Source organism: Leptosomus discolor, unplaced genomic scaffold (genome assembly GCF_034619465.1).
Source record: "Leptosomus discolor isolate bLepDis1 unplaced genomic scaffold, bLepDis1.hap2 HAP2_SCAFFOLD_170, whole genome shotgun sequence".
Lineage (NCBI taxonomy): Eukaryota > Metazoa > Chordata > Aves > Leptosomiformes > Leptosomidae > Leptosomus > Leptosomus discolor.
The window spans coordinates 87,640-114,257 of record NW_028237848.1 but is presented as its reverse complement, the minus strand read 5'-3'; the positions used below and the strand labels follow the sequence as shown (position 1 = coordinate 114,257).

The window sequence follows — 26,618 nt, the reverse complement described above, 5'->3', positions numbered from 1 at the left end:
CCCCGGGCATCCCCCCCCCCCCCCCCCCCGCCCAGCCCCGCGGCCATTGGCTGCGGCCGCGCTGGCCCCGCCCCCCGGGCCCGGCTGTCAACACGCAGCGCCCGCCGCCGCCCGCCGAGCCCCGCCGGGCTGAGCCTGACCGGGCCGGGCCGGGCCGAGCCGAGCCGAGCCGGGCCGGGCCGGGCGCGGCGGGGGCGGGGGCTCCATCCTCTCCCCGCCACCCCCCCCAGCCGCTCCTTGACTAAATAAGGCCGATGCTGCGGCGCGCACCGACCGGGTAGAGCGGGGGGGCACCGGCACCGCACCCGCACCCGCACCCGCACCGGGGCCGGGCCCGGCGGGCACCGGGCGGGGGGAGGGCCCGGCCTTAACCCCTGCGCTGCCGCCTCGCATCCCGGGGCCGGGCCGCCCCGTTCTCCCCCCCCCCCCCCCCCCCCCCCCCCCGCGGCGGAGCCGCCCCGCCGGCGCCGTCCTTGGCTCAAGGGCAGCGGGACCCCCCGCGGAGCGGGGGCCGCCTCCCCCCCACCCCCCCCCTCCCCGGGGCCCGGCGGCGCGGAGCGGGCGGCGGCGCTGCCCCATGGGCCGGGCAGCATGCCGGTGCGGCGGGGGCACGTCGCCCCCCAAAACACCTTCCTGGACACCATCATCCGCAAGTTCGAGGGGCAGAGTGAGTGGGGACGGGGGGGGCGCCGGGGGCGGGGGCGGGGGGCGGGCAGCCGGGGCCGCCGGGGGTCGGGGCTGGGGGTGGCGGGGGGCCGCGGGGCGGGGTGGGGGCGCAGGTGACAAGCGCAGGCGGGAGGTGCCACCCCCCTCCCCTGGCCCCCACAGGCCACCCCCTCCGTCCCCAAGGCAGCGGTGTCGGGGTGCGGTGGGGGTCCCCCACGGTCCCCGGCGGGGATCCCGGGCGCCAGCCCACGGCCCCGCCGACCTGCCGCACCGGGCAGCGGCGGCTGGTGTGCCGGCAGCGGGTTTTGGCAGGGGGACGCTGTTTTCCCTGCGCTGGGGGGGGGGGGCCCGGCACCTTTTTGGGGGGTCAGGCCCAGCGTGGCCTCAGTGGGGCCGGGGCGGCAGCATGGGGGGCAATGCCAGCCCATGGGGACGGGTTGCGGGGCGTCACCACGCCGGGGGACAGGCCATGGGACGGGGGTGCCACGGCAGCGTCGTGCCTTGGGGAGGGCTGGGCCGGCCCCTGCCCTCGGGTGCGGTGGTGGGGTCCCCGGGGTCCCCACGGCGGTGGTGGTGAGGTCCGTGGGGTGATGGTGGTGAGGTCTCCGCAGTGGTGGTGGTGAGGTCCCCGTGGTGATGGTGGCAGGGTCCCCATGGTGATGGTGGTGAGGTCCCCACAGCGATGGTGGTGAGGTCCCTGCGGTGATGGTGGCAGGGTCCCCATGGTGATGGTGGTGAGGTCCCCGTGGTGATGGTGGTGGTGCCAGTGGCTTGCAGGGTGTTCGGTCACCGGGAGCCCAGAGCCGTGGACGGATGGATGGACGGATAGATGGATGGATGGACGGACGGATGGATGGATGGATGGACGGACGGACGGAGCGAAGCTCCCCATGGGGCACGGGGCTGAGGGGGGGGTTGCAGGCCTGACCCTCCCCTCTCCCCGCAGGCCGCAAGTTCATCATCGCCAACGCCCGGGTGGAGAACTGCGCGGTGATCTACTGCAACGACGGCTTCTGCCAGCTGTGCGGGTACTCGCGGGCGGAGGTGATGCAGAAGCCCAGCACCTGCGACTTCCTCCACGGGCCCCGCACCCAGCGCGGCGCCGCCGCCCAGATCGCCCAGGCGCTGCTGGGCGCCGAGGAGCGCAAGGTGGAGATCTGCTTCTACCGCAAGGACGGTAGGGACCCCGCGCCCGCCGCCGCCGCCGGCGGAGATTGACGGTTATTTGCGCGGGGGTGAAGGCGGCCGTCCGTCACGGGCAGGCAGTCCCTTGAGTTAACGGCCCGCCGTGCCACGGCCATCCATCAGCCGCGCCACCCACGGCGCGGCGGGGTGCCGGTGCGGGCAGGAGCCTGGCACCGGCGGCTGGTGCCTGCGTGCCGAGGGGCAGCGCGTGTGCCCCCTGGGGTGGGGGTTTGTTCTGCCCCACCGGCACCGCCGGGGGGTCCACAGCCCTCCCTGACTGCCCCCATGGCTTCCAGCAGGGTGATGGTGCTGGGGGGCTGCAGGTTGGGGGGCTGGGGCTGTGGGCTGGGAGCAGCGTGCTGTGACCCGCCGTGGGGCGCTGTAGAGGGGAGGGGTGACATGGGGCGCGGGGGCACTGCACTGCCTGGGAGCACGGGGAGCAGTGGGGGACGCGATTTGGGGCAGCGTGGGCTGAGTGCTGGGGAGGGGGTGAGGAGGGGGGGCCAGCCCCCGTCCTGCCCTGCCTTTGCTCTGCCGGGTGGCTTCGTTGGCCCGGGCCGGCTCCTGCTCTGCCGGCAGCTCCTCAGCCTGCCTGGTCCTTCGGGTCTGGCTGCCCCACGGCTGCCCCACGGCGGGGCAGGATGCGGGCGCTGCACGGCGACCAGCCCCGGAGGGAGCTGTCGGGGCTGGGGGCTTGAGCCCACATTGGGCTTCGTGGTGCCGCCGTTGTGGCGTGGGTGCGTGTGCGGGTCCCCGGCCAGGCTGGGCACCGGGGCCATGCTTCACCCCCTGCCTCACTCCCGGGGGTCCCTGTGCCGGGTGACGGTGCCGGCAGGTGGGCGCTGGGCCCCGCGGTGCCCGGGCTGGGACTGGCACCAGCAGCCCCGCGTTGGCGTTGCTGGGGCTGCCCCGCGGCGCCCGCGCCAGGTGTCCCGGCTCTCACCGCAGCTGTCTCCGGTTCTCGGCACCCGGCCCCGGTTCCGGAGTAAACAAAGCTGGTTCCCAGCTGCCGGCCCCGCCACGTGGAGCCACGGCGGCTTCGGCTCCCCAGTGCCGCTTGGCCTCCGCGGCACTGGGTGCTGGGGGGCCCAGCTGGGGCGGCTGCTGGGGGCTCGGGGGGCTGAGCTGGGGTGGGGGGAGTGTGGAGGGAGACCCCAGTTGCTGCCGAGGCCGGTGGCGGAGGCCGTGGTGGCCGCGCCTGGTGCTGGTGCCCTTTGGACCCGCGCGCGGTGCCGAGGGCTGGTGGGGCGCGGGCGGCACGTGGCTGGTGCCCCCCGGCCCCGCTCGGTGGCCCTAAGGGGAGCCCTCGTCAGGGTGGGCTGCCCGCCTGCCCGCCGCTGCCCTGGGGGCTGGTGCTGCTGCCCGGGCCCTTGCCGGGACCCCCCCGGCCACCACGCTCCCGTGCAGCACCCACGGCCGGCTCCTGCCCCCCTGCCTGCCCCCCTGCTCCCCCCTGCCTGTGCTCCACGGCCCCGGCTCGTGCTCCCCCAGCCCCCCCCGGCCCCCTCCCCAGCACTAAGCCACCCTACCAGCCCGGGTGCTGCTGTGGGACCCGTGGGGAGGTGCACTGGGGGGGGGCCCAGGGGTGATGTGGGAGGGGGGGTCCCAGCCCAAGGCCTGGCTCTGCCCTGGACGGTCGGGCTGACCCAGGGGGAGCAGCTCTGTCTCGCTGCCCCGGGCCCTGCCGTGGGGATGAGGTGTCCCCTGCCCGCCAGCCGGTGGGGGCACCCCCGGGGTGCGTGGCCGTGGGTGCTGGCGGGGTGGCTGGTGCCATGTCCCTGGGGAGCGCGGTGATTCCGAGGGGAGATTTATGGGTGGCAGCGGGTGCGGGCGGGGGGTGGCCGGGGGGCTGCTCCTGAACCCTCCCTGCCATGTCAACACCTTGCCAGGGCCAGGACAGGGGGGCTCCGTGGGGACCAGGCTGCCCTCACCCGTGGGGCAGGGGAGTGGGGAGGGGCAGCGTTGGAGGCAGCGGGACCCTCCGGTGGTATCCGACCCCCGGGATAGCAGATCCACCCCGTGTCCAGGGGGCTGTTGCGGTGGGTCCTGGCTGTGGGTGCTCGTGGGCGTCCCCTCTCCCCGCCGGGCACAGCTCTGCGCCAGGAGCGTGCCACAGCACCAGTGCCACTTGCCACCGCGGGGTAGCCCGGGGGGGGGGGGGGGGCTGCCAGCTGTGCTGCGAGAGCAGGCGAGGGGTGCTTGGGAGGAGGGTCCCGAGGGGTCCCACCTGCTGCCCCGCGCCCAGCCCCTTGCTGCACGGCGGGACCCCGAGCACCTGGACCCCCCCAGCCGCCGCAGGGCAGGGACCCCGCTGCCGCCGGCTCTGGCCTCGCAGCTGGGCCCCGGCAGCCCCAGCATGGCTGCCACCGCTTCGCCGCGTCGGGGCCCTCGCGGCCGTGCCGCGGCGCTGAACCGCGCTCCTCCGCCCCGGCAGCCCCCCACCACCGAGCCCCCGCCGCCGCGCCCGGCCGGCCTGTGTCGGCTGCGGTTGTGTGTGGCGTGGTGGTGCCGTGCCGCGGGGAGCCGGCTGGGCCCCGCCACGTCGCCAGCCGCTGCTGCAGCCATTAGTTTTGAGCGACGTTGTTTATACAGCCCTGGCGCTGCCGGGGACGCTCGAAGGTCGCGGCAGCCGCGTCCCCGCAGGGATGGCCTTGGGCTCACCGGGGCACCCGCCGCGGTGCTGCGCCACGTCTGTGGCAAGGAGGGGGCCAGGGAGGGTGCGGAGACCCCCCCGCTGGTGTCCTTTGGGGTTACCCGGGGCTGCGGCGGCACACGGTCGCGGCCATCGGCACGGGCTGGGAGCAGGCCGAGGGCGTGAAGGAGCCGGATCGGACCCCTGGTCCCCACCTGCACGGCGTAAGGTCGCACATCGTGGCGTGGGCGCTCCCCCCGTGCCGGCAGGGCTTCCCCGGCCCGGCCGAGCCCTGCCACGGGCACCGCGCTGGCACCGCCAACCGGGAGGGCTGGCGAGGCGCGTGGGGACACGTCAGCTCCCGCCGGCGCTGCCGGGGCTGCCCAGGCAAGGTCGTGCCCTCGCCGCGGTGTGTGAGCCAGAGCGGGTGCCAGCGGTCTTGTCCCTGTGGGAGCGGCGGGCGGCGTGCCAGCGCCGGCGTGGGGTGTCCTGGGGGAGTCCTGCGGGGACCCCCCGTGCCCAGGGCAGTGCGGGATGAGGATCCCAGCGGGGTTTGCGTGGGGCACGTCCGGGTGCCCGGCTGGCGCTGGGGTCACAGCACCGGGGTGCGGAGCCACGGGGGTCCCCAGAGCACGGCAGGGGCTGTGCAGCCGCGGGGTGCCCGGTGCAGCGCGGAGCGCGCAGGGATGGGGGTGCAGGGTGTGCGGGTGCGGGGTGCAGTGTGGGGTGCGGGGGTGCAGGGTGCAATGGAGGGGGCGTGAGGGTGCAGGGTGAGGTGTGGGGGTGCAGGGTGCAATGGGGGGGTGTGAGGGTGCAGGGTGAGGTGTGGGGGTGCAGTACGGAGTGCGGGGGTGCAGGGTGAGGTGCACAGTGCGGGGGTGCACGGTGCAGTGGGGGGTGCAGGGCACAGGGGTGTGGGGGTGCAGTGTGGGTTGCAGGGTGCGGGGTGTGCAGTGTAGCACAGGACCGGCTGCAGGGTGCGGGGGTGCGGGGTGAGGTGCACAGTGGGGGGGTGGGGGAGGTGCGTGGGTGGGGGGGTGCAGGGTTGGGGGGTGCACGGTGCGGGGTGCGCAGCGTCTGGTGCACGATGTGGGGGTGCGCGGTGCACTTCGGGGTGTGGGGTTCGGTGCCCGGGGAGGGGGATAGGGTGGGCGGTGGGGCGCGGGGGTCCCGGTGCGGGGGTCCCGGTGCGGGGGTCGCGGTGCTGCCCCCTGGCGGTCGCGGGGATCAGTGCAGCGGCGGCTGGAGCGGGGAGGGAGTTTGGGGGTTCGGGGGTGCGGGGGGTGCTGGGGGGTGCGGGGTGAGGGGTGCGGGGATGAAGTATGTGGGGTGGGGGTGGGGTGCGGGGGTGGGGGCTCGGGAGGATTTGGGGTGCCGGTCTGGCTGTGTTGGGGTGCATTTGGGGCGCGGGGCGCACCCTGAGCGGGGGAGCCGGCCCCGTGCAGCCCCCTCCCTCCCCGTGGGGCACATTCGGTCCCTGTCATTTGTGGCCGGGGTCCCCGAGCCCGTAGGACGCCGTGGGGGCGTGCAGGAACCCCCCCAGTCCTGCTGGGGTGGGGGCAGCCATTTCGTGCAGCCCCTGCTGTGGGGCCTGTCCCGGGGGGGGGGGGGGGCACAACCGGGGGGGGTGGCACGGCCAGGAGAGGGGGACAGGGTGTGGGGGTGGCGTGTGCGGGGTGGGTAATGCTGGGGGACCATGCCACGGGGGGGGGGACACGACGCTGGGGGGATGCCATGCAGGCTGCGGGACCCCCCCCTCCCCCAGGCCGGTACCGCACCACGGGCGCGGGTGGGTCCAGCGTTTCGGTGCCCCTCGCCCTGCACCCCGCCCCAGGGCGTCCCCCAGCCCCCCCGAAACACCTCTGCCCCCAAAGCCCCGCACCCCGTTTCCCCACGGGCAGCCCGGTGCCAGGGGGTGTCCGAGACCGGGGCTGGCCGGTGGCCGCAGCGGCCGGACCGGGACCCCGGGGCCCGTGGCACGGCGTGGCGTGGCGTGGCGTGGCGAGGCCGTCCCGCCGCCCCGGCGGCCGCTGCCCGCAGCCATATTTAGGCATAAACCGGCGCGGCGGCGGCGGTGCCAAGGGCCGCAGCCCCTGAGCTCGGCGGCGGGGCCGGGGGGGGTGGCTGGGGGGGCTGCACGCCGCGGGGGGGGGGGGGTGTCGGGGGTGTCCCCTCCGTGACACGGGGTGGCCGAGGTCACGGCCGGGCTTTCACCCCCCCAACACACACCCACATCCCCCCCCGGCCTGCCTGGGGTGGGGGTCCACGTGCCGGCAGCCCCGGTGGGGCGGGGGCCATGGAACCCTGACCCACCCCCCCCAACACCCCCCCACCCCGCCCGGAGGTCCCGCCGGCATCCAGGTGAGGTGCGTGCACCCGCGGTGGGGGGTCCCGCCGCCCCCTCCACCCCCACCCCCCCACCCCCGCCCCGGGATGGGGCCGCCGGTGGGAGCGGGCCGGGGCGGGGGGCGCCGGGCGCTGGCGCGTGCTCCCGGCCCGGGGGGGATCAGCGGGATTAAGGATTTCCCGCGGGAGCCGGGCGCCGGGTGGGCGAGGATGAAGCAAAGCTGCCGGGGCGGCCATGTGCCGGTGCCGCTAATCCCCCCGCAGCGGCAGCCCGGCCGGGGACCCCGCTGGGGGCCGGGCCGTGCCGTGCCGTGCCGTGCCGAGCCGTGCCGTGCCGTGCCGCCCGCCTCCCGCGGCCCTGGCCCCCCGCCCGCGGCCCCACGTGCGGGCAGGGATTCCCCACGCGGGGCTGGGGACGGGGACGGGGACGGGGACGGTGCCAGCTGGCGGACGCCGTGCCGGGCTCCCCGGTGCAGGCTGCCGGGCCCGCTGCCAGCGGGGGGGCGGGGAGGGGGAGACACACACACACACACACACACACACACACACGGTGCGGGGGTGCAGCGGGGGGCGCGGCTCGGGGGAGCGGCGTGGGGCCGATCCAGCGCCCCCGCGTCCCGCCCCGCGTCCCGCTGCAGCCGTCGCAGGTGCCGGAGAGGGAGGGGCTGGGGATGCTGCTGCAAGGGGGGGGTGGGGGGGTGGAGGACCACCCCCCCCCCCAGGCACCCCCCGGGGCGAGGGGCGCTGGCCGCCCCCACGGCAGGGTGCTGGGCGGGGGGAGCAGGGGGCTGCCCCGGCCCCACGCGGGAGAGGTTACCCGGGGCTGCCCCCGGACCCCCCCCCCCCCCCGGCCCCCCCGAGCTCCAGCTGCGGCAGCGGGATTAACACCGCAGCTGGGAACGAGTCCTGAGCGGCTTAAGCCTGGCCCAGCACCCCGACTGCCCCCAGCGCTGCCCCCCACCATGGCCCCCACCATCCCCCACCCTGCACTCACCCTGCACCGTCCCTGGGGCGTTTTGGGGGGCTGCTGGGCAAACGGGGCCCCTCCCACTCTCCTGTGCCCCAGTTTCCCCCTCCCAAGATACAGCTGCAGTGGGGGAGGGCACCCTGCTGAGTCAGCAAGTTCTTGCACCCCCAGGGCGGGGGGGCAGGAGGGGTGGCAGCACAGGGATGGGGGGGGGCAGGAGGGGGTGCCCAGCAGGGGTGGGGGGCTGTGCCGCCACAGTGCTGAGACACCCCCCCCACCCCACAGGCAGCTGCTTCTTGTGCCTGGTGGACGTGGTGCCGGTGAAGAACGAGGATGGGGCCGTCATCATGTTCATCCTGAACTTCGAGGTGGTGATGGAGAAGGAGTGCCCGGGCTCGCCCGACCAGGACACCAACCACTGGGTCACCCCCGCCAACTGGTTCCCTGCAGGTAGGGCCGGCGCTGGGGTACGCGGCATGGCCGGGACACACACACACACACACACACACACACGATGACTTGTGCCAGCACCGCTGCGCCGGGTGCGGCGCTGACCCCGCTCCTGCAGACCCCTCGTCCCGGTTGCCGGGCCCTGCCGAAAGCGCCTGGCCACGTGGCACATGGCGAGGGCAGCGGGTGCGCCGGCCGCCGGCGCGGGTTCAACGAGCGTCCCCCGACCCCAACCGTGCCGCTTCCTCCGTGCAGGGCGCAGCAAGTCCTTCAGGCTGAAGCTGCCGGCGCTGCTGGCGCTGGCGGGCAGCAAGCAGTCGCTGCCGCAGGAGCCGCCCGACGCCGTCGTGGTGGACTTCTCCAAGCAGAGCAGCGAGTCCGGCCCGGAGGAGGCCACCTCCTCGCTGGAGCCTAGCTGCCCGGGGGGCGCCCAGCCCGAGGACCAGGCGGCGCTGATGGGGGACGGGCCCCCCGAGCCCCCTGTCACCCACTCCTCGCCGCGCGCCGACCGGCTGGCCCTGCACGCCGCCTTCTCCAACTGCAGCCTGGCGCGCAGCCGCTCCCGCGAGAGCGTCCACAGCGTGCGCCGCGCCTCCTCCGTCGACGACATCGAGGCCATGAAGGGCGAGGGCGACAAGCGCGGCCACAACCGCCACGCCAGCACCGGCACCAGCATGCACCGCGGCTCCAGCACCGGTACGGCGCCACCGGCGCACCGCGGGCGTCGCACGCACCGGCGCCGGCACCCGCGGCTTCTCGCCCCGGCGCAGCGTGCGGCCGTGGGGTGAAGTCACGAGGGCTGGCAGCTCGGTAGGGCCGGAGCCGTCTCCTGGCGCGCACGTCACCGGCGCAGCTGCCAGCTGCAGCCGGACGGAGCCGCCGGCAGCTCGGCCGTGGCGCTGGCACAGGGCCGCCGCGGCACCCATCACTGTCAGGCTCCTCATCGCTGTAATGCTCCGCGCTGCCGGTGGCTCCGGGGCCTGGTGGGGCCCCCCCGGTCATCCGGCGTGGGGTGGGCTGGGGCAGCCGTGTGGCGCCGAGCCCCCACGCCGTGCCCAGCCCCGCCACACCTGGCGGGGAACCCCTGGCCACCCCGGTGGGGCTGCTCTGCCCGGCTGCCCGGCGCGCACCCCCTGCCTGGCTGCACCGTGTGGGGCCGGGGGTCTCACACAACCCCCTGCCCACCTGTCCTGCAGCCCCCCGCCCGCCCGGCAGCGCCCAGCCCCACCTGCCGCAGCCCCCGATCCCCTCACGGGCAGCGCCGGAGCGGCAGCAATTGCCTCGTTAAGCCCCGATCCCACTTAAGCGCATTAGGGAAGGGGAAAAATAATTATATTAACGGTAAACGATAGCAAGCTGTCGGGTCACGGTCCTGCGGCGCCCGGCTGGGGGGGCCCCCCCTGCCCCAGGGCTCCCCGCTCCCCTCCCCTGCCGCGGGACCCCCACCTCGGGGGGACGGTGGGGCCATGGCCCCCCCGTGGTGACGGTCCCCCCGCCCAGGGGCCATGAACAACGTGCGGAGCGCCCTCCTGAACTCCACCTCCGACTCGGACCTGATGCGCTACCGGGCCATCAGCAAGATCCCCCAGATCACCCTCAACTTCGTGGACTTCAAGGCGGACGCCTTCCTGGCCGCGCCGCCCGGCGAGAAGGAGATCATCGCCCCCACCAAGCTGAAGGACCGGACCCACAACGTCACCGAGAAGGTCACCCAGGTGAGCCCGCGGGCCGTGCTGGAGGTGGCCGGGCAGTGCCGGCGGTGCCTCGGTGGTGCTCAGGGCATGGCCAGAGCCCGGAGGAGGCTCTGCACGGCAGCTGGGTGCCGGAGCTCGCAGGGGGATGATGGTTGGAGCTCGCAGGGTGATGCTGCGAGGTGCTGGGGGCTGCAGGAGGGGGCTGGGGGCTGCAGGAGGGGGCTAAGGGCACGGCTGGGTGCTCGGGGTGCCCCTGCCCGGTCAGGTGCCGGGGAGGCCGGCTCGAGCAGGGCATGCCGGGGCGGGTGTGAGGTGCGGGCTGTCGCTGGCTGTGCTGGGTGGCCGTTGTCGCCCACCCCTTGGGATCGCGAGGGTCCCTGTTGCGCCCCTCAGGGGGTCCTGACCGCGGCGCTCCCGTGCCAGGCCGACGGGCGTGGTGGCGTGGTGGCACGCAGCTGGGACGGACCCCGCTCGGCACGTAGGGTCCCTGGGGGGGTTCCCAGCAGGGAGCACGGGGCAGGCACCCCCCTGGCCTGGGGCGTCCCTTGGCCCTGGTGCCATCCCAGCGCGGGTGCGAGCCCCGGTGTCGTGGCAGGCTGCCCTGTGCCGCCAGCTCGCCGTGGCTCGCCGTGCCCGGGGTGCCGGGGGGCTGGCGGTGGCGGCTAATCCTTGGCACGTTGTGTAACGGCCATCTGGCTGCGGGGAGCAGGCGGCGGCTGCTGCTTAATTACACCCTGATTCCGGCTCCCGCTAATGAACTGAAGGCTGCCAAGGGCTGGGGGGCTCCCGGGATCCCCGTCTGTCCCCGACCAGAGGGCTGCCCGGGGGGGCCTGGGGACGAGGCAGAGGGGGTGGGGAGAGGGGAACCCTCTGCCTCGTCCTCAAGCCCCCCGGGGCAGCCCCGCGCCAGCACCTCTCCCCCCGGGGACCCCGGCAGCTGGCAGGGGATGGGGCTGCCCGGGTGCATCTGCCTGTGGTCCCGGAGCAGCCCCGGCCCCCCCGGCCCCCCCTGCCCGGCTGCTCACACGCATGAGGGGGCCCCATTTGGGCCCCCCAGCTCCCACGGGGAGCTCCCGGCCCTGCTGCTGGGGCTCCTCTCCCGGGAGCGCTGGGGTGGGATCCAGCCCCGCTCCCCTCGCCACGGGCCAGAGCGGCCACAGGAGCATCCATGGTGGGGGGGGCACCCTGGCTGTGCCCCCTCCAAACCCCCCCTTGCAATGCGCCGGCCTCTTTCCCTGTTCCTTGCCGGCGCGCTAACGAGCCAAGCATCCTGATCGCCTTTGCTGTGTAATTAATTCTGCTGCTGTGGCGGCTGCTGTTGTGCCAGCCTGCACCCAGCCTCCCCCCTGCCCGTCACCACCCTCACCCCGCGGTGCCCGGCGGACGGGGGGGTACGGCTGCCCTCGCCGGGGCTGGTTCTGCCCCACGGTGCCGGCGCAGGGGCCTGGGCCGTGACAGGGCTGTGCTGGGTGCCCCAGGGTGGGAGCACCCATCGCCTCGCTGGTACAGGATGGGGGTCCCCACCGAGGCACCCCCTGCCTGGCGTGCGCCTGCCGTGGCAGAGCTTGGCAGGGAGGACAGAGGTGCCGGGGGACGTTGGGTGCCGGTGTGGTGGACCGGGGTGCCGGCACATCGCGGGGAGCAGGCGGGCGTGAGCAGCCGTCGGGCGGTGCGGGGGTGGCCGCCGCGCTCAGGACCCTGCGAGCGGGTTGTGGGGCAGCCCCGGCTCTGGCGTGGTGAGCCACCGGGCTGGGGGGGCTGGGGGAGCTGGGGGAGCTGGGGGGGCCGGGGCTTCCAGGCAGCGGCACCATGAATCATCCGCAGTGACGGCAGCCAAAGGAGCCCGCGCCGCCCGCTCCCGCAGCTCCCGTCAAGGTCACCGCGCTCTCGGGCCTGCCGGCCGGCCCCGGCTAACCAAGCTGTGCCAGCCCGGTGGGGACAGGGACGGGGACGGGGACGGGTCCTGGCATGGCCAGGCCGGTGGCTGGGGCCGGGCAATGGAGCTGGGGAGGCGCGAGGCCCCGCTGCTGCGCAGGGACGGATGCTGCAGCATCCCGGTGGCTCGTCGCAGCCCTGGGGACCCCCGGCCTGCTCCGGCAGGGACCCCTGCCCACGGTGGGGCAGGGTGGTGCTGAGGCTGGGTGCTGCCAGCACCACGCTGGCTGTGACCAGCCTGGACGGGAGCTGGTCTCCGGCATGGCGTGGCGGTGGAGCGTGTGCCGCTGCCCGCCGCGGGCGCAGTGGAGGCTGGGGGGGCTGAGCTGGGCCCGTCTGAGGGGACCCCCGGCCCCGCTCAGGGCTGGTGGGTGCCCAGCGGTGCCACCGGCTGGGAGAGGAGCTGCTGTGGGCCGGGGGCTCGCCGACTGCTGATGGTGGGTGGGAGTACGGGCAGGGGGTGCAGGGAAGCCCCCCCACTTGACGGAGCACGTCCCACCGAACCCCGGCGCCGTGGGGTGAGGGCGCTGCACCCCCGGGGTCACCCCTGCGGCGGGCAGGGGGGGTGGGCAGGCGCGGTGGGGTCTCGCTGCCAGGGCTGGGCGGCAGCCAGGGACACTGGGAGCCGTGAATCAGCCCGGGGGGGGCCTGCGGCGGCCAAGGAGCCCCCCCGCGGCCACCTCGTCCCCATCGCCGCCCCCGTCCCTCCTCCTCAGGGCGACCGTCGGGGGTCCCTCGGGAGACGGGGCTCCGCAGGCGGCAGCAGGCAGGGGGCTGCCAGGCGGCACCCCAGGGAGCCCCCGCCGGCACCCCAGGGAGCCCCCCCGCCTCCGCCGTGCCTCAGTTTCCCCGCGGGGGGTGTTCCCGGTCCCTCCCCGCGGCGTGACGGCCCGGCGGGGAGTGGCGGAGGCTGGAGCCGGGGCGGGGGGGGGAAGGGGGGGGGGCGGCTGCCGGGCAGGGAGCGGGACCGGCGGAGGCGGCGGCGGCGGCGGCGGGGCGGGGGGGGGGGCCTCGGGGGGGGGGGGGGGGGGGCGCCCGCCCCGCTCCATCTGCCGCCAGCTCGGGGGCAGCGCCGGGCTCGGCCGCGATGGGGAGCGGTCGGGGGGAGTCGCGGGGCTTCCCCCGTTGATCGCGATCATGGCCCCGGCGCGGCGCGACAGCGGCGACCGCCCCGACGGGGAGCGCAAGAGCGGGCGCGTCCGCCGCGCCGTCCGCATCTCCAGCCTGGTGGCCCAGGAGGTACCGGGGGGGGGGGTCCCGGGGGGGAACGGGGTCCGGGGGGGGGGTCCCGGGGCGCGGGGGGGGGGGGGGGGGGTGTGGGGTGGTGAGGGGGGCCCCTCCCGCCGTGCCCGCCCCGACGGCACCGGCTGCGCCTCCCCGGAGCCCCCCGAGCCCCGGGGGCGTCCGGCCGTGCCCCCCGCGGAGGGAAGGGGCTGCCGGGGCTCGTCTCGCCGCCAGCGGGTGCGGGGGTCCCGGGGACGTTCCCACGCCGGGCTGGAGCCCCCCCCCGGGAAGGGCCGGAGCGAGGGGGGGGGGGGGGGCACCGAGGGTCCCAGGGCAGGCAGCAGAGGGGCTGCGGGGGCTGCGGGGGGCTGAGCATCCCCGGTGCCCGCGGCCGGTGGGGCTGGAGAGCCAAGAGCCGTGGGAGCCACCGCGTCGGCTGGGCGCCAGCCAAACGGTGTGGGCGCCGTTGCGGCATCGCCCACCCGCGGGCACCCTCCTGCCCACCCGGTGCCAGGTGCCGTGTCCGGCTGCGCCGCGGTGGCTCTTGCGTCGTCGTGGCCGTGGCTGTGGCCGTGGTGAGGGTGCTGCTGGCCGGGGTGGCATCGGTTGGTTGTGGCGGCTGCCATGTCCCCAGGTGGTCCCCATGGCCGTCCCTTCGACGGTGGCTTGCGGCCCGACGGTGTGGCGCGGCGGTGCGCCGGCAGCAGTGGGACTGTGGGGCGGCGTGGGTCAGCACCGGGGCCGCTCGGTGTCTGCGTCAGCAGGTGGGGGTCGGGTGTTGGGGCGGGCGCGCCGCCCCACGGGGACGTCACCCTGTCACGGGGCTTGTCACCCCACCCTGCCACCGGCGCCGCAGGGTGTCGGTGCTGCCGCCGTGCTGCCAGCAGTGGGGTGCCTGCATCGCCTCCCGGCCCGGGGTGTCCATGTCGGGGGGTGCCGAGGGAGCCGCCCCGCTGCCGCAGCTCAACGCGGTGAGTACCGGCCGCCGCCGCCGAGATGGGGACCGTTGGGTGCTGGGGCAGCCGGGCGGCTCTGCCGACGGCCATGGTGGAGAGCGCGTTGGGTGACACCAACACCAGCACCCGCGAGGGTGACAGGCGCTCACGGCTGGTGTGGGGCACCTGCGCTCGCGGTGGCTGCTGCGGTGGTGGGGCGCCCTTGGCACCACCGGCGGTGGGTGTCCTGCTTTGGGTGTCCCCGAGGGTGCCGAGTCCCCCGTCTGCGCCGGTGTGGGTGCTGCCGGTGGCAGTGGGCAGCTCTGCCATGTTTGGTACCGTGGATGCCGGGGTCAGCGCACGGTGCGTGTCAGTGTTCTGGTGTTGGGTGTCCCGGAGGGTGCTGGAAACCTGCTGGCGAGGGGGGCCTGGGCAGGTGTTTGGGTGTCCGCTGGTATTGGGTGCCACCGTCGGCGCTGGTGTGCCGTACCTGGGCGGGCGCTGGGTACCTGCGGGCTCTCTGTGGCCGTTGGGTACCTGCGGGTGCTGGGTGCTGGTGTCAGTGCTGGTGCGGGGGTACGGTGTGGGTGCTGGCTGTCTGGTTGAGGGTGTCTGCCAGGGTGGGTGTTGGGGGGCCGTGGGTTTCTGCGGGGGGAGGTCTCTGCGCTTGGGGCCAGGGGTGCTGGTGTGTCGCTGCCCGCCTGGTCTCTGTGCCGGGCGGTTTTGCCATGGGGGCGCGGCGTCCCCCGCAAGCGCTGGTGTCAGCGTGGGCCTGGCAGCACGGTGGGCAGCGGGCTGCCGGGGCGGAGGGTGTCGGGGTGTCGGGGCGCTGGGTCACGGCAGGGCGCGGGTGCACCCCTGCGCCGGGTGCCAGTGGCTGGGGACTGCTGGGGAGCGGCTGGTGGTGGCCCCGGCCACGGGTCGGGGTATTTGCGGCAGCGAGGGGGCCGCACCCCGTGGGCGCGGGTGTCTGGGTCGCGGCAGGTGCCGCACCGGGTGTCTCCGGCTGTGCGGGCTGGGTGTCGGGTGCCGGTGTCACAGCAGGTGTTGGCGTACGTGTTACCGCGAGCGTGAGGTGCCGCGTGCCCGCGCCGGGGCGGTGTATGTGTCACCGAGTGTCGGCACCGCCGGTATCTGTGTCACGGTGACTGATGGGTGCTGTGTCGCCGCGAGCGGTCCCGCTGCCTGTCGGCGTCACCGGCGTGGCACCGTGCCCTGCTGGGCCAGCGCGACTGCCCATGGCCGGGGGGGCTGCGGTGTCACCGTGTGTCAGCCCCGGCGCGTGGTCTGGGCCGAGGGTCTGCGCCAGCTGGGGCGGCGGGGACGGGTGCGGGTCTGCGGTGGTGCCGGGCACCGGGATGAGCAGCCGTGCCCACCGGAGCTGTGCCGCAGGCGCCGGGCACGTGTCGGGGGGAGTCCCCGGCCCCTCGCCACGCCACCCCTAAGCGTGGCATGGGGGGTGCTGGGGGCTGTCCCCATGGTGGGGGAGGGCGGGGAAGAGGGGGGTCCAGGTGGGATGCAGGCACAGGATCTGTGCAGCCCCCAGGGGTCCGGCCTGCCCCCACCCCGTGCCCGGGGGGTCAGGACGTGTTGGGGTTCGGGGAAGGGGCCCGTGGTGACCCGGGGGCAGTGGGGGTCCCTGGGGGTCCGCCCGCCCCCCCCCCGTGCATGGCCGGACCTTCCTGCCCCCAGGGGCTGTGGGTGGGCGAGGGGCCGGGGGGTATCCCAGCCGGGGGAGGGGGGTGTCGCACCAGGCTGAGCTTGGGGGATGACGGGGAGGCCCTAGGGGGGCCCTAGGGGGGTCCTGGTGGGGGCCGGGGCTCCTGCCCGCGCTGCAGGCAGGGATTTGTCCCAATTTGGCGCAGCAGCTGCGTTAATTTTAGAGGCAGGAGCCGGCTGGTTGCTGGAGCCGCCCCCCCGCCCCCCCCCCCCCCCCGCCGCTGTTCAACCCCCCCCCGCCCCCCCTCTCCCGCCCCGGCTAAAAATGGAGCCGGGCTGGCAGAGCCGCAGCTTAAAGGGGCAGCCGGGACGGCTCTGCCCCGGTACCTGTCCCCCCTCCGGTACCCCGACCTCCTGTGTCCTCAGGGTACCCGTGACCCCCCGTTGTCCCCCCCGGTACCCGTGACCCCATCTGACCCCGCAGCAGCGTGACCCCGTGTGTCACCTACCACCCCCCCTGCCCGCGGGTGCCACGTTTGGGGCGCGCAGGGGGTGCTCGGGGCGAAGCCCCCGCGGGAAGGGGCGTGCGAGCGGCCCCTGCACTGTTTCGGGGTGCAGCCCCCCCGAGTCGGCCCTGCTGGGACCCCTCGCTGCGTGCGCCACCCGCGTGGCCTCGTCCCTCCCCGTCACGCGGTGCGTGGGGACACGGGTGCCGGCGGGAAACCCCTGCGCGTGGGTGGCAGCGGGTGAGTCAGGGCCGGCGGCAACCGCGGCGCGTTCCCGGGGCTGCCACCGCATCGGCGCGGCTGCTCCCGGGCTCTGCCGCAGGCATGGCCCACGCCCCGCGAGGCCACCGAGGCCGGCGGCGCTTGGGGACGGGGGGGGATGGGGGCTGCGCATCCCCCCGGTGACGACCCCTGCTGCCCCGTGTCCCAAGGTGGGGCGGTGGCAGCGGCGGGGGGACATTTCGGCTAGGCCGGCGGGGCGGGAGCAGCGTCCCCCAGCCGGTGAGCCCCGCGCGAATGTGCGAGCGCTCGCGGTGGCCTCGTGGCAGCCTCGTGGCACGCACATGTGCCGCGACGTCCCGCTCAGCGCCGCGGGGCTGGGCCACGTCCCGCCCTCACACGCGGCGCAGGTGGCGGCACCGACACGACGCCCGGGGGGCCGAAGGGTCACCGGTGGGGCTGGGGCAGCTGCCGCCTGGCCTCGCTGCCCGCCGTCCCCTGCGCCCGCGCCAGGGTCCCCGCCGTGCGGTGGCACCGAGCCGTGTGGTGGCACCGAGCCGTGCCCGCGCCCCACGGGGCGCCCCGAGTGTCGGAGGGGTTAAGGGGCGGGCGGGGGGGGGCACAGCCCTCGCCGTGGCTGCGGGAGCGGAGCAGGCTGGGAAAAATTTCCGCCCCAATAATTCCTCTCCCGACTGCCGGGGGTGCGGGGCTGCCGCCCGCCGCTCTCGCCTCCCGCCACCGCCGCCGCCGTCCCGCCGCCGGGTTGCCCGGTCGCCGCGCTCGGCCGGGCCCGGAGGGGCGCCGGGCGGCCGGAGGGGAGCGGCGGGATGGGCGCGGGGTCCGCTGGCGGGGGTCCGCGTCCCCGGTGCCCACGGGGCGGCCGGCGAGCGGGCGGCGGAGGGTGAGCGCCGTGGGCCGGCCCCGGCCGTGAGGATGCTGGCGTCGCTCCTGCAGCTGCTCCGGGAGCTGCCGGGCTCCCCCGCCGCGCCCCCCCGGGCCGGAGCCGGACCCATGCCCGGCATCTCCCTCTGCGGCACCTGCCTCTGCCTGGACGGCGACGCCGCCCGCGCCGCCGGGCAGCGCCGGGAGGAGAAGGTACCGGTACCGCCGGGCGGCCCTCGGGGCGGGGGGCGGCGGGGGGCTGCTCGGGGGGGGGGGGGGGGGGCAGTGGGTGCTGCCACGCGTGTGGCAGGAGGGTCCGGGAGCCGTGCCCCCCCGGGGGGAGACGTGTCCCGGTGGTGCCTGCGGGTGGGCTCGGGCTCCGTCCCCGCCGCTGTCACCGGCTCGAGGTTGGGGGGGTCCGTAACGCCGCCCCTCGCTCTGCCCCGGCCCGGCACGTCCCGGGGGACCCTCCGCAGCCCCCTCCCGGGGAGGGAGCGGTGGACCCCTGGGGCTGGGGGGTGGGATGGGGCCCGGGGCCGGCTCCCGCTGCGGCGCGGGCGGTGGGCGCAGGCGGTTCGGTGAGGCCCGGGGGCGGCGGGGGGCAGCGGCTGCGGGGCGGCCCCGGAGCCCCTCACCTGCGGCTGGGGGCTGGGCCTGGTGGTGGTCCCGTCGGTGGTGCCGTGGGGGGGCACCCCCGGGAGCCCCCCTTCCCCCAGGGGTCGTGCGGGCAGGGCTGTGCCGGGGGTCCTGCTGCGCGGTGGCGGGGGGCACGGCCGCGGTGGCATCGCCCTGGTGCCCGGGGCTCCGTGGGGGCGCCGTGGGGTCGGGGCTGTGCCCAGCCTGGCTCTGCCCTGGGGGGCTGCCCCTGCCCGGCCCTGGCACCCTCTCCCCGCCGCAGGGCCCCTCTGCCCCATGGCACCCCCTCGCCCGGTCCCTATTTAAGGCCGGTGCCCCCCGTCCCGCGGCCGGTACACCTAATCCCCGTGCCAGGCGGCCCGGACGGACGGGCGCAGCTGCTGGGGCACGGCCGTGCCCCCCCGGACCCCCACGCTCGGGCTCGGTGTCTGCGTGTGCATACGTGTGCGTGTGCATGTGCACATGTGTGTGCACGGCAGGGACCGGGTGGGCAGCGGCCCTGCGGGATGCAGGAAGACGGGGGGGGGGGGGGGCAGGTAGATGACCAGGGAGCAGCTGAGGCAGCCCCTGGGGGAGGTGGGGGGCTGTGCCCCCCCGTATGTGATGCCCTGTGGAGGGCTTTGCCTGCCTGCCCCCACTTCCCTGGGCGCTGCCTGGGGAGGGAGGGGGGGGGCTTTCCGCAGGCAGGGTCCTGCCAAGGCTGGGGGGGCTCCCTGCACCCCACTGCACCCTGCTGCACCTCACTGCACCCACTGCGGGGGGTCCTGCTCCCTGAGCAGGACAGGGACCTGTCTGGAAGCAGCCGTGGCCCCACAGCCCAGCCCCACCGTGCGTGGGGGGCGGCGGGGGCTCCGTGGTGCTCGTGCCCGGCCGCCCTGGCGCGGGGACAGGCCGGGGATGCCCGTGCCAGCCCGCAGCTGCGTCACCCTGTGCCGGCGGCACTGCCGGCCCCGCTTTGGCGGGGGTCCCGTCGGAGCAGGGCTGGGGGAGTCTGGGGAGGTGCTGGTGGGGGCAGCCCCTGCTCGGGGCCGAGGGGCTCGGCCCCGTGGGGCGGTGGGGGGTGCTGAGCTGAGCCCCTGCCCTGCCCGCCCAGGTGCTGTCGCTGGGCGCCGACGTCCTCCCGGAGTACAAGCTGCAGGCGCCGCGCATCCACAAATGGACCATCCTGCACTACAGCCCCTTCAAGGCGGTGTGGGACTGGCTCATCCTGCTGCTGGTCATCTACACGGCCATCTTCACCCCCTACTCGGCCGCCTTCCTGCTCAACGACCAGGAGGAGGCCCAGCGCCACAACTGCGGCTACTCCTGCAGCCCCCTCAACGTGGTCGACCTCATCGTGGACATCATGTTCATCATCGACATCCTCATCAACTTCCGCACCACCTACGTCAACTCCAACGAGGAGGTGGTCAGCCACCCCGCCAAGATCGCCATCCACTACTTCAAGGGCTGGTTCCTCATCGACATGGTCGCCGCCATCCCCTTCGACCTGCTCATCTTCGGCTCCGGCTCTGAGGAGGTACCTCACCGCGGCGCCGCGCTTGGCGCCGGCTGTGCCGTGCCCTGCCTGGGCTGTTTCGGTGCCGGGTCCTCCCGCAGGGTGGTGCTTGGGGGTCCCGCACGTGCCCCCAGGGTGGGGCTGGGTGCCCGCGGTGCTATGGTGGGTGCCGGGGCGGTGGGTGCCGGGGCGGTGGGTGCCAGGGCAGGCGCAGGCAGCACGTGGTGCTGAGCGCAGGTGCAGGCGAATCTGGGTCTGGCCCTGGGGGACCCCCGTGCCCCGGCGCCGATGGAGCGGTGCCACACTCAGCACGGGGGGGGGGTTTCAACTGCTACCCCACCTCGTGCCTCTGCAGGACCCCGGGAGGGGCTTTCCCTCGGGGGGTGGGTGCTGGGGGCACCTGAGCCCGGGGTGGGGAGAGGGGCTGGGGCGTGCGTGGCAGGGGGCTGGTATTAGGGGGGCGACTGCAGCAGTGGGGCTGGGGGTGCCCAACCTGGGGGGGGGGGCTCAGCCTGGCCTCTGCCCGCTCTACCCCGGGAGGGCGGGGGGCCTGGGAGCGGGGGGGTGTCTCGGCTGCGGCAGCCCTTGGTGACACCACCGCTCCCGGCCGCAGACCACCACCCTGATCGGGCTGCTGAAGACGGCGCGGCTGCTGCGGCTGGTGCGGGTGGCCCGCAAGCTGGACCGCTACTCGGAGTACGGGGCGGCCGTGCTCTTCCTCCTCATGTGCACCTTCGCCCTCATCGCCCACTGGCTGGCCTGCATCTGGTACGCCATCGGCAACGTGGAGGGGCAGCGCATCGGCTGGCTCCACTCCCTGGGCGACCAGATCGGGAAGCCCCTCAACGCCAGCAACCCCCTCTACGGCCCCACCATCAAGGACAAGTACGTCACGGCGCTGTACTTCACCTTCAGCAGCCTCACCAGCGTCGGCTTCGGCAACGTCTCCCCCAACACCAACTCCGAGAAGATCTTCTCCATCTGCGTCATGCTCATCGGCTGTGAGTGCCCCGCGCCGGGGGGCGGCGGGCCCTGTGACCGGGGGGGGCGGGGGGCGGGGGGGGGCGTGCACACGCGTGTGAGTGTGCGCGGGGGTGGGAGCGTGCGCGTCTGCACGGGTGCGCGTGTGAGCGTGCGTGTGAGCACATGTATGTGAGCGTGTGCGTCTGTGCGTGTGCACGTGGGAGCGTGCGTGTGGGCACCCGTGTGCGTGTGAGTGTGAGCGTGCATGTGGGCACCCATGTGCGTGTGGGCATCCGTGTGAGCGTGGGTATGTGAGTGTGTGCGTCTGTGCGTGTGCACATGTGAGCGTGCGTGTGCATGTGGGCATCCGTGTGCGTGTAAGCACGTGTGTGAGCGAGTGCATGTGAGTGTGAGCATGCATGTGCACATGTGAGTGTGTGTGTGGGCATCCATGTGCGTGTGGGCATCCGTGTGAGTGCATGTATGTGAGCGTGTGCGTCTGTGCATGTGCACATGTGAGCGTGCGTGTGCGTGTGGGCATCCATGTGTGTGTGTGAGCGTGCATGTGCACATGTGAGCATGTGTGTGGGCATCCATGTGCGTGTGGGCATCCGTGTGAGTGCATGTATGTGAGCGTGTGCGTCTGTGCATGTGCACATGTGAGCGTGCGTGTGCGTGTGGGCATCCATGTGTGTATGTGAGCGTGCATGTGCACATGTGAGCATGTGTGTGGGCATCCATGTGTGTGAGCACGTGTGTGAGCGAGTGCATGTGTGTGAGCGTGCACGTCTGTGTGGGTCTGTGGGTGCACATGTGAGCGTGCGTGTGCGCATGTATGTGAGCGTGCGCATCTGTGCGTGTACGCATGTGAGCATGCGTGTGCATGTGGGCATCTGTGTGTGTGTGAGCACGTGTGTGAGCATGCATGTGCACATGTGAGCATGTGTGTGGGCATCCGTGTGTTTGTGGGCATCTGTGTGCGTGTGTGTGGGGGGGCATCCGTGTGTGTGTGAGCACGTGTGTGAGCAAGTGTCGGTGTGTGAGCATGCATGTGCACATGTGAGGGTGCGTGTGGGCATCTGTGTGCATGTGGGCATCTGTGTGCGTGTGTGTGTGAGCAGGCATGGGTGTGGGAGCGTGCACATCTGTGTGGGTGTGCATGTGCACATGTGAGTGTGTGTGTGCGTGTGGGCATCCGTGTGTGTGTGAGCACATGTGTGAGTGAGTGTGTGTGAGGGTGCACATCTGTGTGGGTGTGCAGGTGCACATATGCACGTGCATGTGAGCATCCATGTGCGTGTGAGCATCTGTGTGCTTGTGAGCACATGTGTGAGTGCGTGTGCGTGAGCGTGCATGTCTATGCGGGTGTGCATGTGCACATGTGAGTGTGTGTATGAGCATCCATGTGCATGTGCGTGTGAGCATCTGTGTGCGTGTGAGCACGTGTGTGAATGAGAGCGTGCATGTCCTCGCGGGGGTGTGTGTGCGCAGGTGGGAACGTGCGTGTGCATGTGTGAGTGCGCACGTCTGTGCGTGGAGTGCGCGCGTGAGTGTGCACGTGAGCCCGCGTGCGTGAGCGCCCGTGTGAGCGTGTAACACGTGACAGGCAGCGCACGCGCACGCCGGGGTGAGCATGCCCACGCGTGAGCACACACCGCTGGGCCCGTGCGAGCGCGCGGCGGAGCCGGCGCACGTCCCCGAGACCCCCCGCGCCCCCGCGCTCCCGCCGGCCCCTGCCCGGGCGCGGGGGGCGCCCACGGTGAGTGCGGGCCGGGGGCTGAGCGCATGGCGGGGCCGCGCGTGTCCTCGCACACGCGTGTGCGGGGCCGCCCGCGGCGGGGCAGCCGTGCCCCCCGCGGCGGCGGGGGCTCCGGGGCAGCGGTGCCGGGGGCCGCCCCTGACGCCGCTCGCCCCGCCGCAGCCCTGATGTACGCCAGCATCTTCGGCAACGTGTCGGCCATCATCCAGCGCCTCTACTCCGGCACCGCGCGCTACCACACGCAGATGCTGCGCGTCCGCGAGTTCATCCGCTTCCACCAGATCCCCAACCCGCTGCGCCAGCGCCTGGAGGAGTACTTCCAGCACGCCTGGTCCTACACCAACGGCATCGACATGAACGCGGTGAGCGCCCACCCGGCCGCCCGGCGGCACGGACCCCCGCCGCGGCAGCCCCCCCCGGACCCTCGCCGTGACCCGCTGCCGCCGCCGCCGTGTCCCGCAGGTGCTGAAGGGCTTCCCCGAGTGCCTGCAGGCCGACATCTGCCTGCACCTCAACCGCAGCCTGCTCCAGAACTGCAAGCCCTTCAAGGGGGCCACCAAGGGCTGCCTGCGCGCCCTGGCCATGAAGTTCAAGACCACGCACGCCCCCCCCGGGGACACGCTGGTGCACGCCGGGGACGTCCTCACCGCCCTCTACTTCATCTCCCGCGGCTCCATCGAGATCCTGCGCGGCGACGTGGTGGTGGCCATCCTGGGTGAGGTCCTGGGGGACGCGGCGCCGGGGTGCGGGGTGTGCCCCGTGGGCTGACACCCCCCCCCACCTTCCACCGGTGCCTTCTCCCCCCCTCCCCCCCACCCCAGGGAAGAACGACATTTTCGGGGAGCCGCTGAACCTGTACGCGCGGCCGGGGAAGTCCAACGCGGACGTGCGGGCGCTGACCTACTGCGACCTGCACAAGATCCACCGCGAGGACCTGCTGGAGGTGCTGGACATGTACCCCGAGTTCTCCGACCACTTCTGGTCCAGCCTGGAGATCACCTTCAACCTGCGTGATGTGAGGGGCTGGGGGGGCGGGGGGTGTCCCTGAGCAACCTGGGGGAGGGGGGGGTGTGTCTGGTGTGGGGGATGCTCAGGGATGGGGGACGGTCACCACGGATGCCCCCCCAGCGTCACCCCTGGCACTGGCACCACGTGCTGCCCGTGCAGCTTCCCGCTGCCAGCCTGGGGTCAGGGGGTCTGGCGGGCACCTCCCCCCTCCCCAATCTCACCCCCCCACCCCCTCCCCACAGACCAACATGATCCCCGGCTCCCCGGGCAGCGACGAACTGGACGGCGGCTTCAACCGCCTGCGGAAGCGCAAGCTCTCATTCCGTCGGCGCACGGAGAAAGGTGGGTTCGGGGGGGCGGGGGTCCGGGGCAGGGGGGGGGGTCCGGGCCCTGCGTGGCCGCGGTGACCCAGGGCTCGTGTCCCCCCCCCAGACGCCGCCAACGCCGGGGAGCTGCGGAGCGGGTCGAAGGCGCTGCGGGCGAGTAGGAGCTGCCAGGCGCCCGGAGCCCCCCGCGGGCCGGCCGAGTGGGAGCCCTGCCACTCCAGCTCCCCCTCCAGCTCCCCCTCCAGCGACGAGGACGAGCCCCCCGTGCCCGGGCCGGGGGTCGCGGCGCTCTCCCCCTTCCGCAGCGCCCGCCCGGGCAGCGAAGCCCCCGCGCCCGCCGAGGCCGAGGAGAGCAAAGGCAGCGACATGTGCAACCCCCTCTCAGGTGGGGACGGGGTGGGGGGGATCGCGGGGGGGTGCGGGGACCCCCTGGTTCCTCCTCTCCCTGCTCGCGGTTCTGCAGACACCCCCTCCGGCAGCTCCCCAGCCCCCCGGGTCCCCATCCCGTGCCCTGCAGCTCTGCCCCCCCCGCCCCTGCACCCCCTCTGCCTTTGCACCCCCACGCCGTGCTTGGGGGGCTCCATGCTGCTGGGGGGCATCCCTGCTCTGTTCCTGCTGGGGTGCATCCCTGCTCCCTGCCTTTTGGGGTGCATCCCTGCTTTATGCCTTTTGGGGTGCATCCCTCCTCAGTGCTGCTGGGGTGCATCCCTGCTCCATGCTCCCTGCCTTTTGGGGGGCATCCCGGCTTTCTGCCTTTTAGGGTGCATCCCTGCTCCATGCTGCGTGCCTTTTGGGGTGCATCCCTCCTCGGTGCCGCTGGGGTGCATCCATGCTTCATGCTTTGTGCCTTTTGGGGTGCATTCCTGCTCCCTGCTCTGTTCGTGCTGGAGTGCATCCCTGCTCCGTGCCTTTTTGGGGGCATCCCTACTCGCTGCTGCTGGGGTGCATCTCTGCTCCCTGCTGTGTTCCTGCTGGGGTGCATCCCTGCTCTGTGCCTTTTGGGGGGCATCCCTGCTCCATGCTTTGTGCTTTTTGGGGTGCATCCCTGCTCCGTGCCTTTCGGGGTGCATCCCTGCTTTGTGCCTTTTGGGGGGCATCCCTTCTTGGTGCTGCTGGGGTGCATCTCTGTTCCCTGCTCTGTTCCTGCTGGGGTGCATCCCTGCTCTCTGCTTTTTGGGGTGCATCCCTGCTCCATGCTGCGTGCCTTTCGGGGTGCATCCCTGCTCTGTTCCCATCCACCTCCGTGCCTGCTGGGAGAGCACTGACATTCTTCCCCCCTTGCCCCTGCCCCCTCCCTGCCCTTACAGGAGCCTTCTCGGGGGTCTCCAACATCTTCAGCTTTTGGGGGGACAGCCGGGGGCGGCAGTACCAGGAGCTCCCGCGCTGCACCATCCCGGCTCACGCCGCCCTCAGCATCCCGCTGCCGGCCATGAGCCGCCGCCAGCGCTCCGAGGTGGAGACGCGCCTCGACCTGCTCCAGAAGCAGCTCAACAGGTACCATGGGGGGAGGCTTGGGGGGCAGCGCGACGCCATGGGAGCCCCCCCAATCGCCCCCAATGGGGGCGATTGGGGGGCTCCCATGGCGTCGCGCTGCCCCTCGCAGCGTGGCGGTGCCCTGCACGCCCCCCACGCGTGTCTCTCCGCAGGCTGGAGACCCGCATGGCCGCCGACATCAGCTCCATCATGCAGCTGCTCCAGCGTCAGGCCGCCCTGGTGCCCCCCGCCTACAGCACCGTCTCGTCCCCCCACCAGCCCCCCGGCCCCCCGTGTCCGCTGCAGCCCGTCCTCCCCATCACCCCCATCCAGCCGCTCTCTCAGGTGAGTGCAGACCAATCCCCGCACCCCAAAGTTCGGGGAAGCCCCTCTCCTGTGCCCCCTCCATCGCCCCATCACCCAGCCCCGCTGCAGGCTGGGGTCACTCCTGAGCCCCCCAGGCTTGGGGCAGCCCCCTCCCCATTCTCCAGCCCCACTGCAGGTTGGGGTCACTCCTAAGCCCCGCAGGATTGGGGTAGACCCCTCCATCACCCCATTCTCCTGCCCCACTGAGGGTTGGGGTCACTCCTGCACCCCCCCCAAGTCATGGGGCAGCCCCTCTCCCCATCCTCCAGCCCCACTGCTGGTTGGGGGTACCCCTGAGACACCCCACCCCCCCTCTTTAGACAGCCCCTCTCCCCATCCTCCAGCCCCACAGCAGGTTGGGGGCACCCCCAAGACCCCCAGACTGGAGGCAGCTCCCATCCTGGACCCCATTGCCCTGTTCTCCAGCCCCACTGCGAGCTGGGGAACACTCCTGTGCCCCCCAAGTTGTGGGGCAGCCCCTCTCCCCTTCCTCCAGCCCCACTGCAGGCTGGCGACACTCCTGAGCCCCCCAGCTTTGGGGCAGCCCCTCTCCCCATCCTCTAGCCCCACAGCAGGTTGGGGACACCCCTCAGACACCCCCCCCCCCCCCTCTTTAGACAGCCCCTCTCCCCATCTTCCAGCCCCACAGCAGGTTGGGGTCGCTCCTGAGCCCCCCAGGCTTGGGGTAGACCCCTCCATCGCCCCGTTCTCCAGCCCCACCGCGGGCTGGGGACACCCCTGAGCGCCCCCCCCCCCCCCCCCCCGGCTCGGGGCAGCCCCCTCCCCACCGCCGGCCGGTGCAGCCCGGCACACCGAGCCCCCTCCGCCCGCCCCGGCGCGGCGCTGACGCCCCCCGCCCTCGCTCCCGCAGGTCCCCAGCTACCCCCCGGTGCCGCTGGAGCTGCCGTGCGCCCCGGACCCCCGCGACGACCCCCCCCCGCCGCCGCCGCCGCCGGACGTGGTGCTGCTGGTGGAGCCGCCGCGGCGCCGCTCGCTGCCCGGACAGCTGCCCCCCGCCGCGCCCCCCGCCCAGGCGCTGCAGAGACACTGCTCCGACCCCGGCAGTTAATGGGCGGGGCGGGGCGGGGCCGCGACCCCCGGCGCGGCGGGACGCGGGACCCCCGTCCCCAGGACGCTGGGCCGGCCCGGGGGGCCGCAGGACGCCGCCCCCCACGGACAATCGCTCCCGCCGCCGGCAGCCCGCGGGGGGGGGGGGGGGGGCGGGAGCCCCCCGGCACCCCCCCGACACCCCCCCGTTAGCTGGCCTAACCGGGGGCCAGGCCCCCCCC

The 26,618-nt window shown here is 74.3% G+C and overlaps 1 protein-coding gene across 2 annotated transcripts; it reads left to right on the top strand.

Moving 5' to 3' along the window:
- Nucleotides 1-591: 591 nt before the first annotated feature.
- Nucleotides 592-26,398, top strand: KCNH2 (potassium voltage-gated channel subfamily H member 2). Of its 2 annotated transcripts, none has more exons than XM_086481169.1 (15): nucleotides 592-667; nucleotides 1,613-1,843; nucleotides 8,082-8,246; nucleotides 8,502-8,942; nucleotides 9,747-9,961; nucleotides 19,030-19,455; nucleotides 20,048-20,435; nucleotides 22,319-22,518; nucleotides 22,619-22,871; nucleotides 22,978-23,171; nucleotides 23,407-23,506; nucleotides 23,597-23,875; nucleotides 24,798-24,984; nucleotides 25,137-25,308; nucleotides 26,231-26,398. In XM_086481169.1, the coding sequence occupies exons 1-15, from the start codon at nucleotides 592-594 to the stop codon at nucleotides 26,396-26,398; spliced, it is 3,495 nt and encodes a 1,164-aa protein (XP_086337295.1). The 2 variants fall into 2 exon arrangements, with proteins under 2 accessions (XP_086337295.1, XP_086337294.1); XM_086481168.1 differs by having other exon boundaries at nucleotides 26,201-26,398.
- Nucleotides 26,399-26,618: the final 220 nt, after the last annotated feature.

Bases quoted from the DNA above. Each gene is read 5' to 3' on its own strand.
- KCNH2 (XM_086481168.1), top strand. From the start codon at position 592: ATGCCGGTGCGGCGGGGGCACGTCGCCCCCCAAAACACCTTCCTGGAC. The intron at 23,172-23,406 runs GTGAGGGGCTGG...CCCTCCCCACAG, and splicing joins TCACCTTCAACCTGCGTGAT to ACCAACATGATCCCCGGCTC. The intron at 23,876-24,797 runs GTGGGGACGGGG...CTGCCCTTACAG, and splicing joins CATGTGCAACCCCCTCTCAG to GAGCCTTCTCGGGGGTCTCC.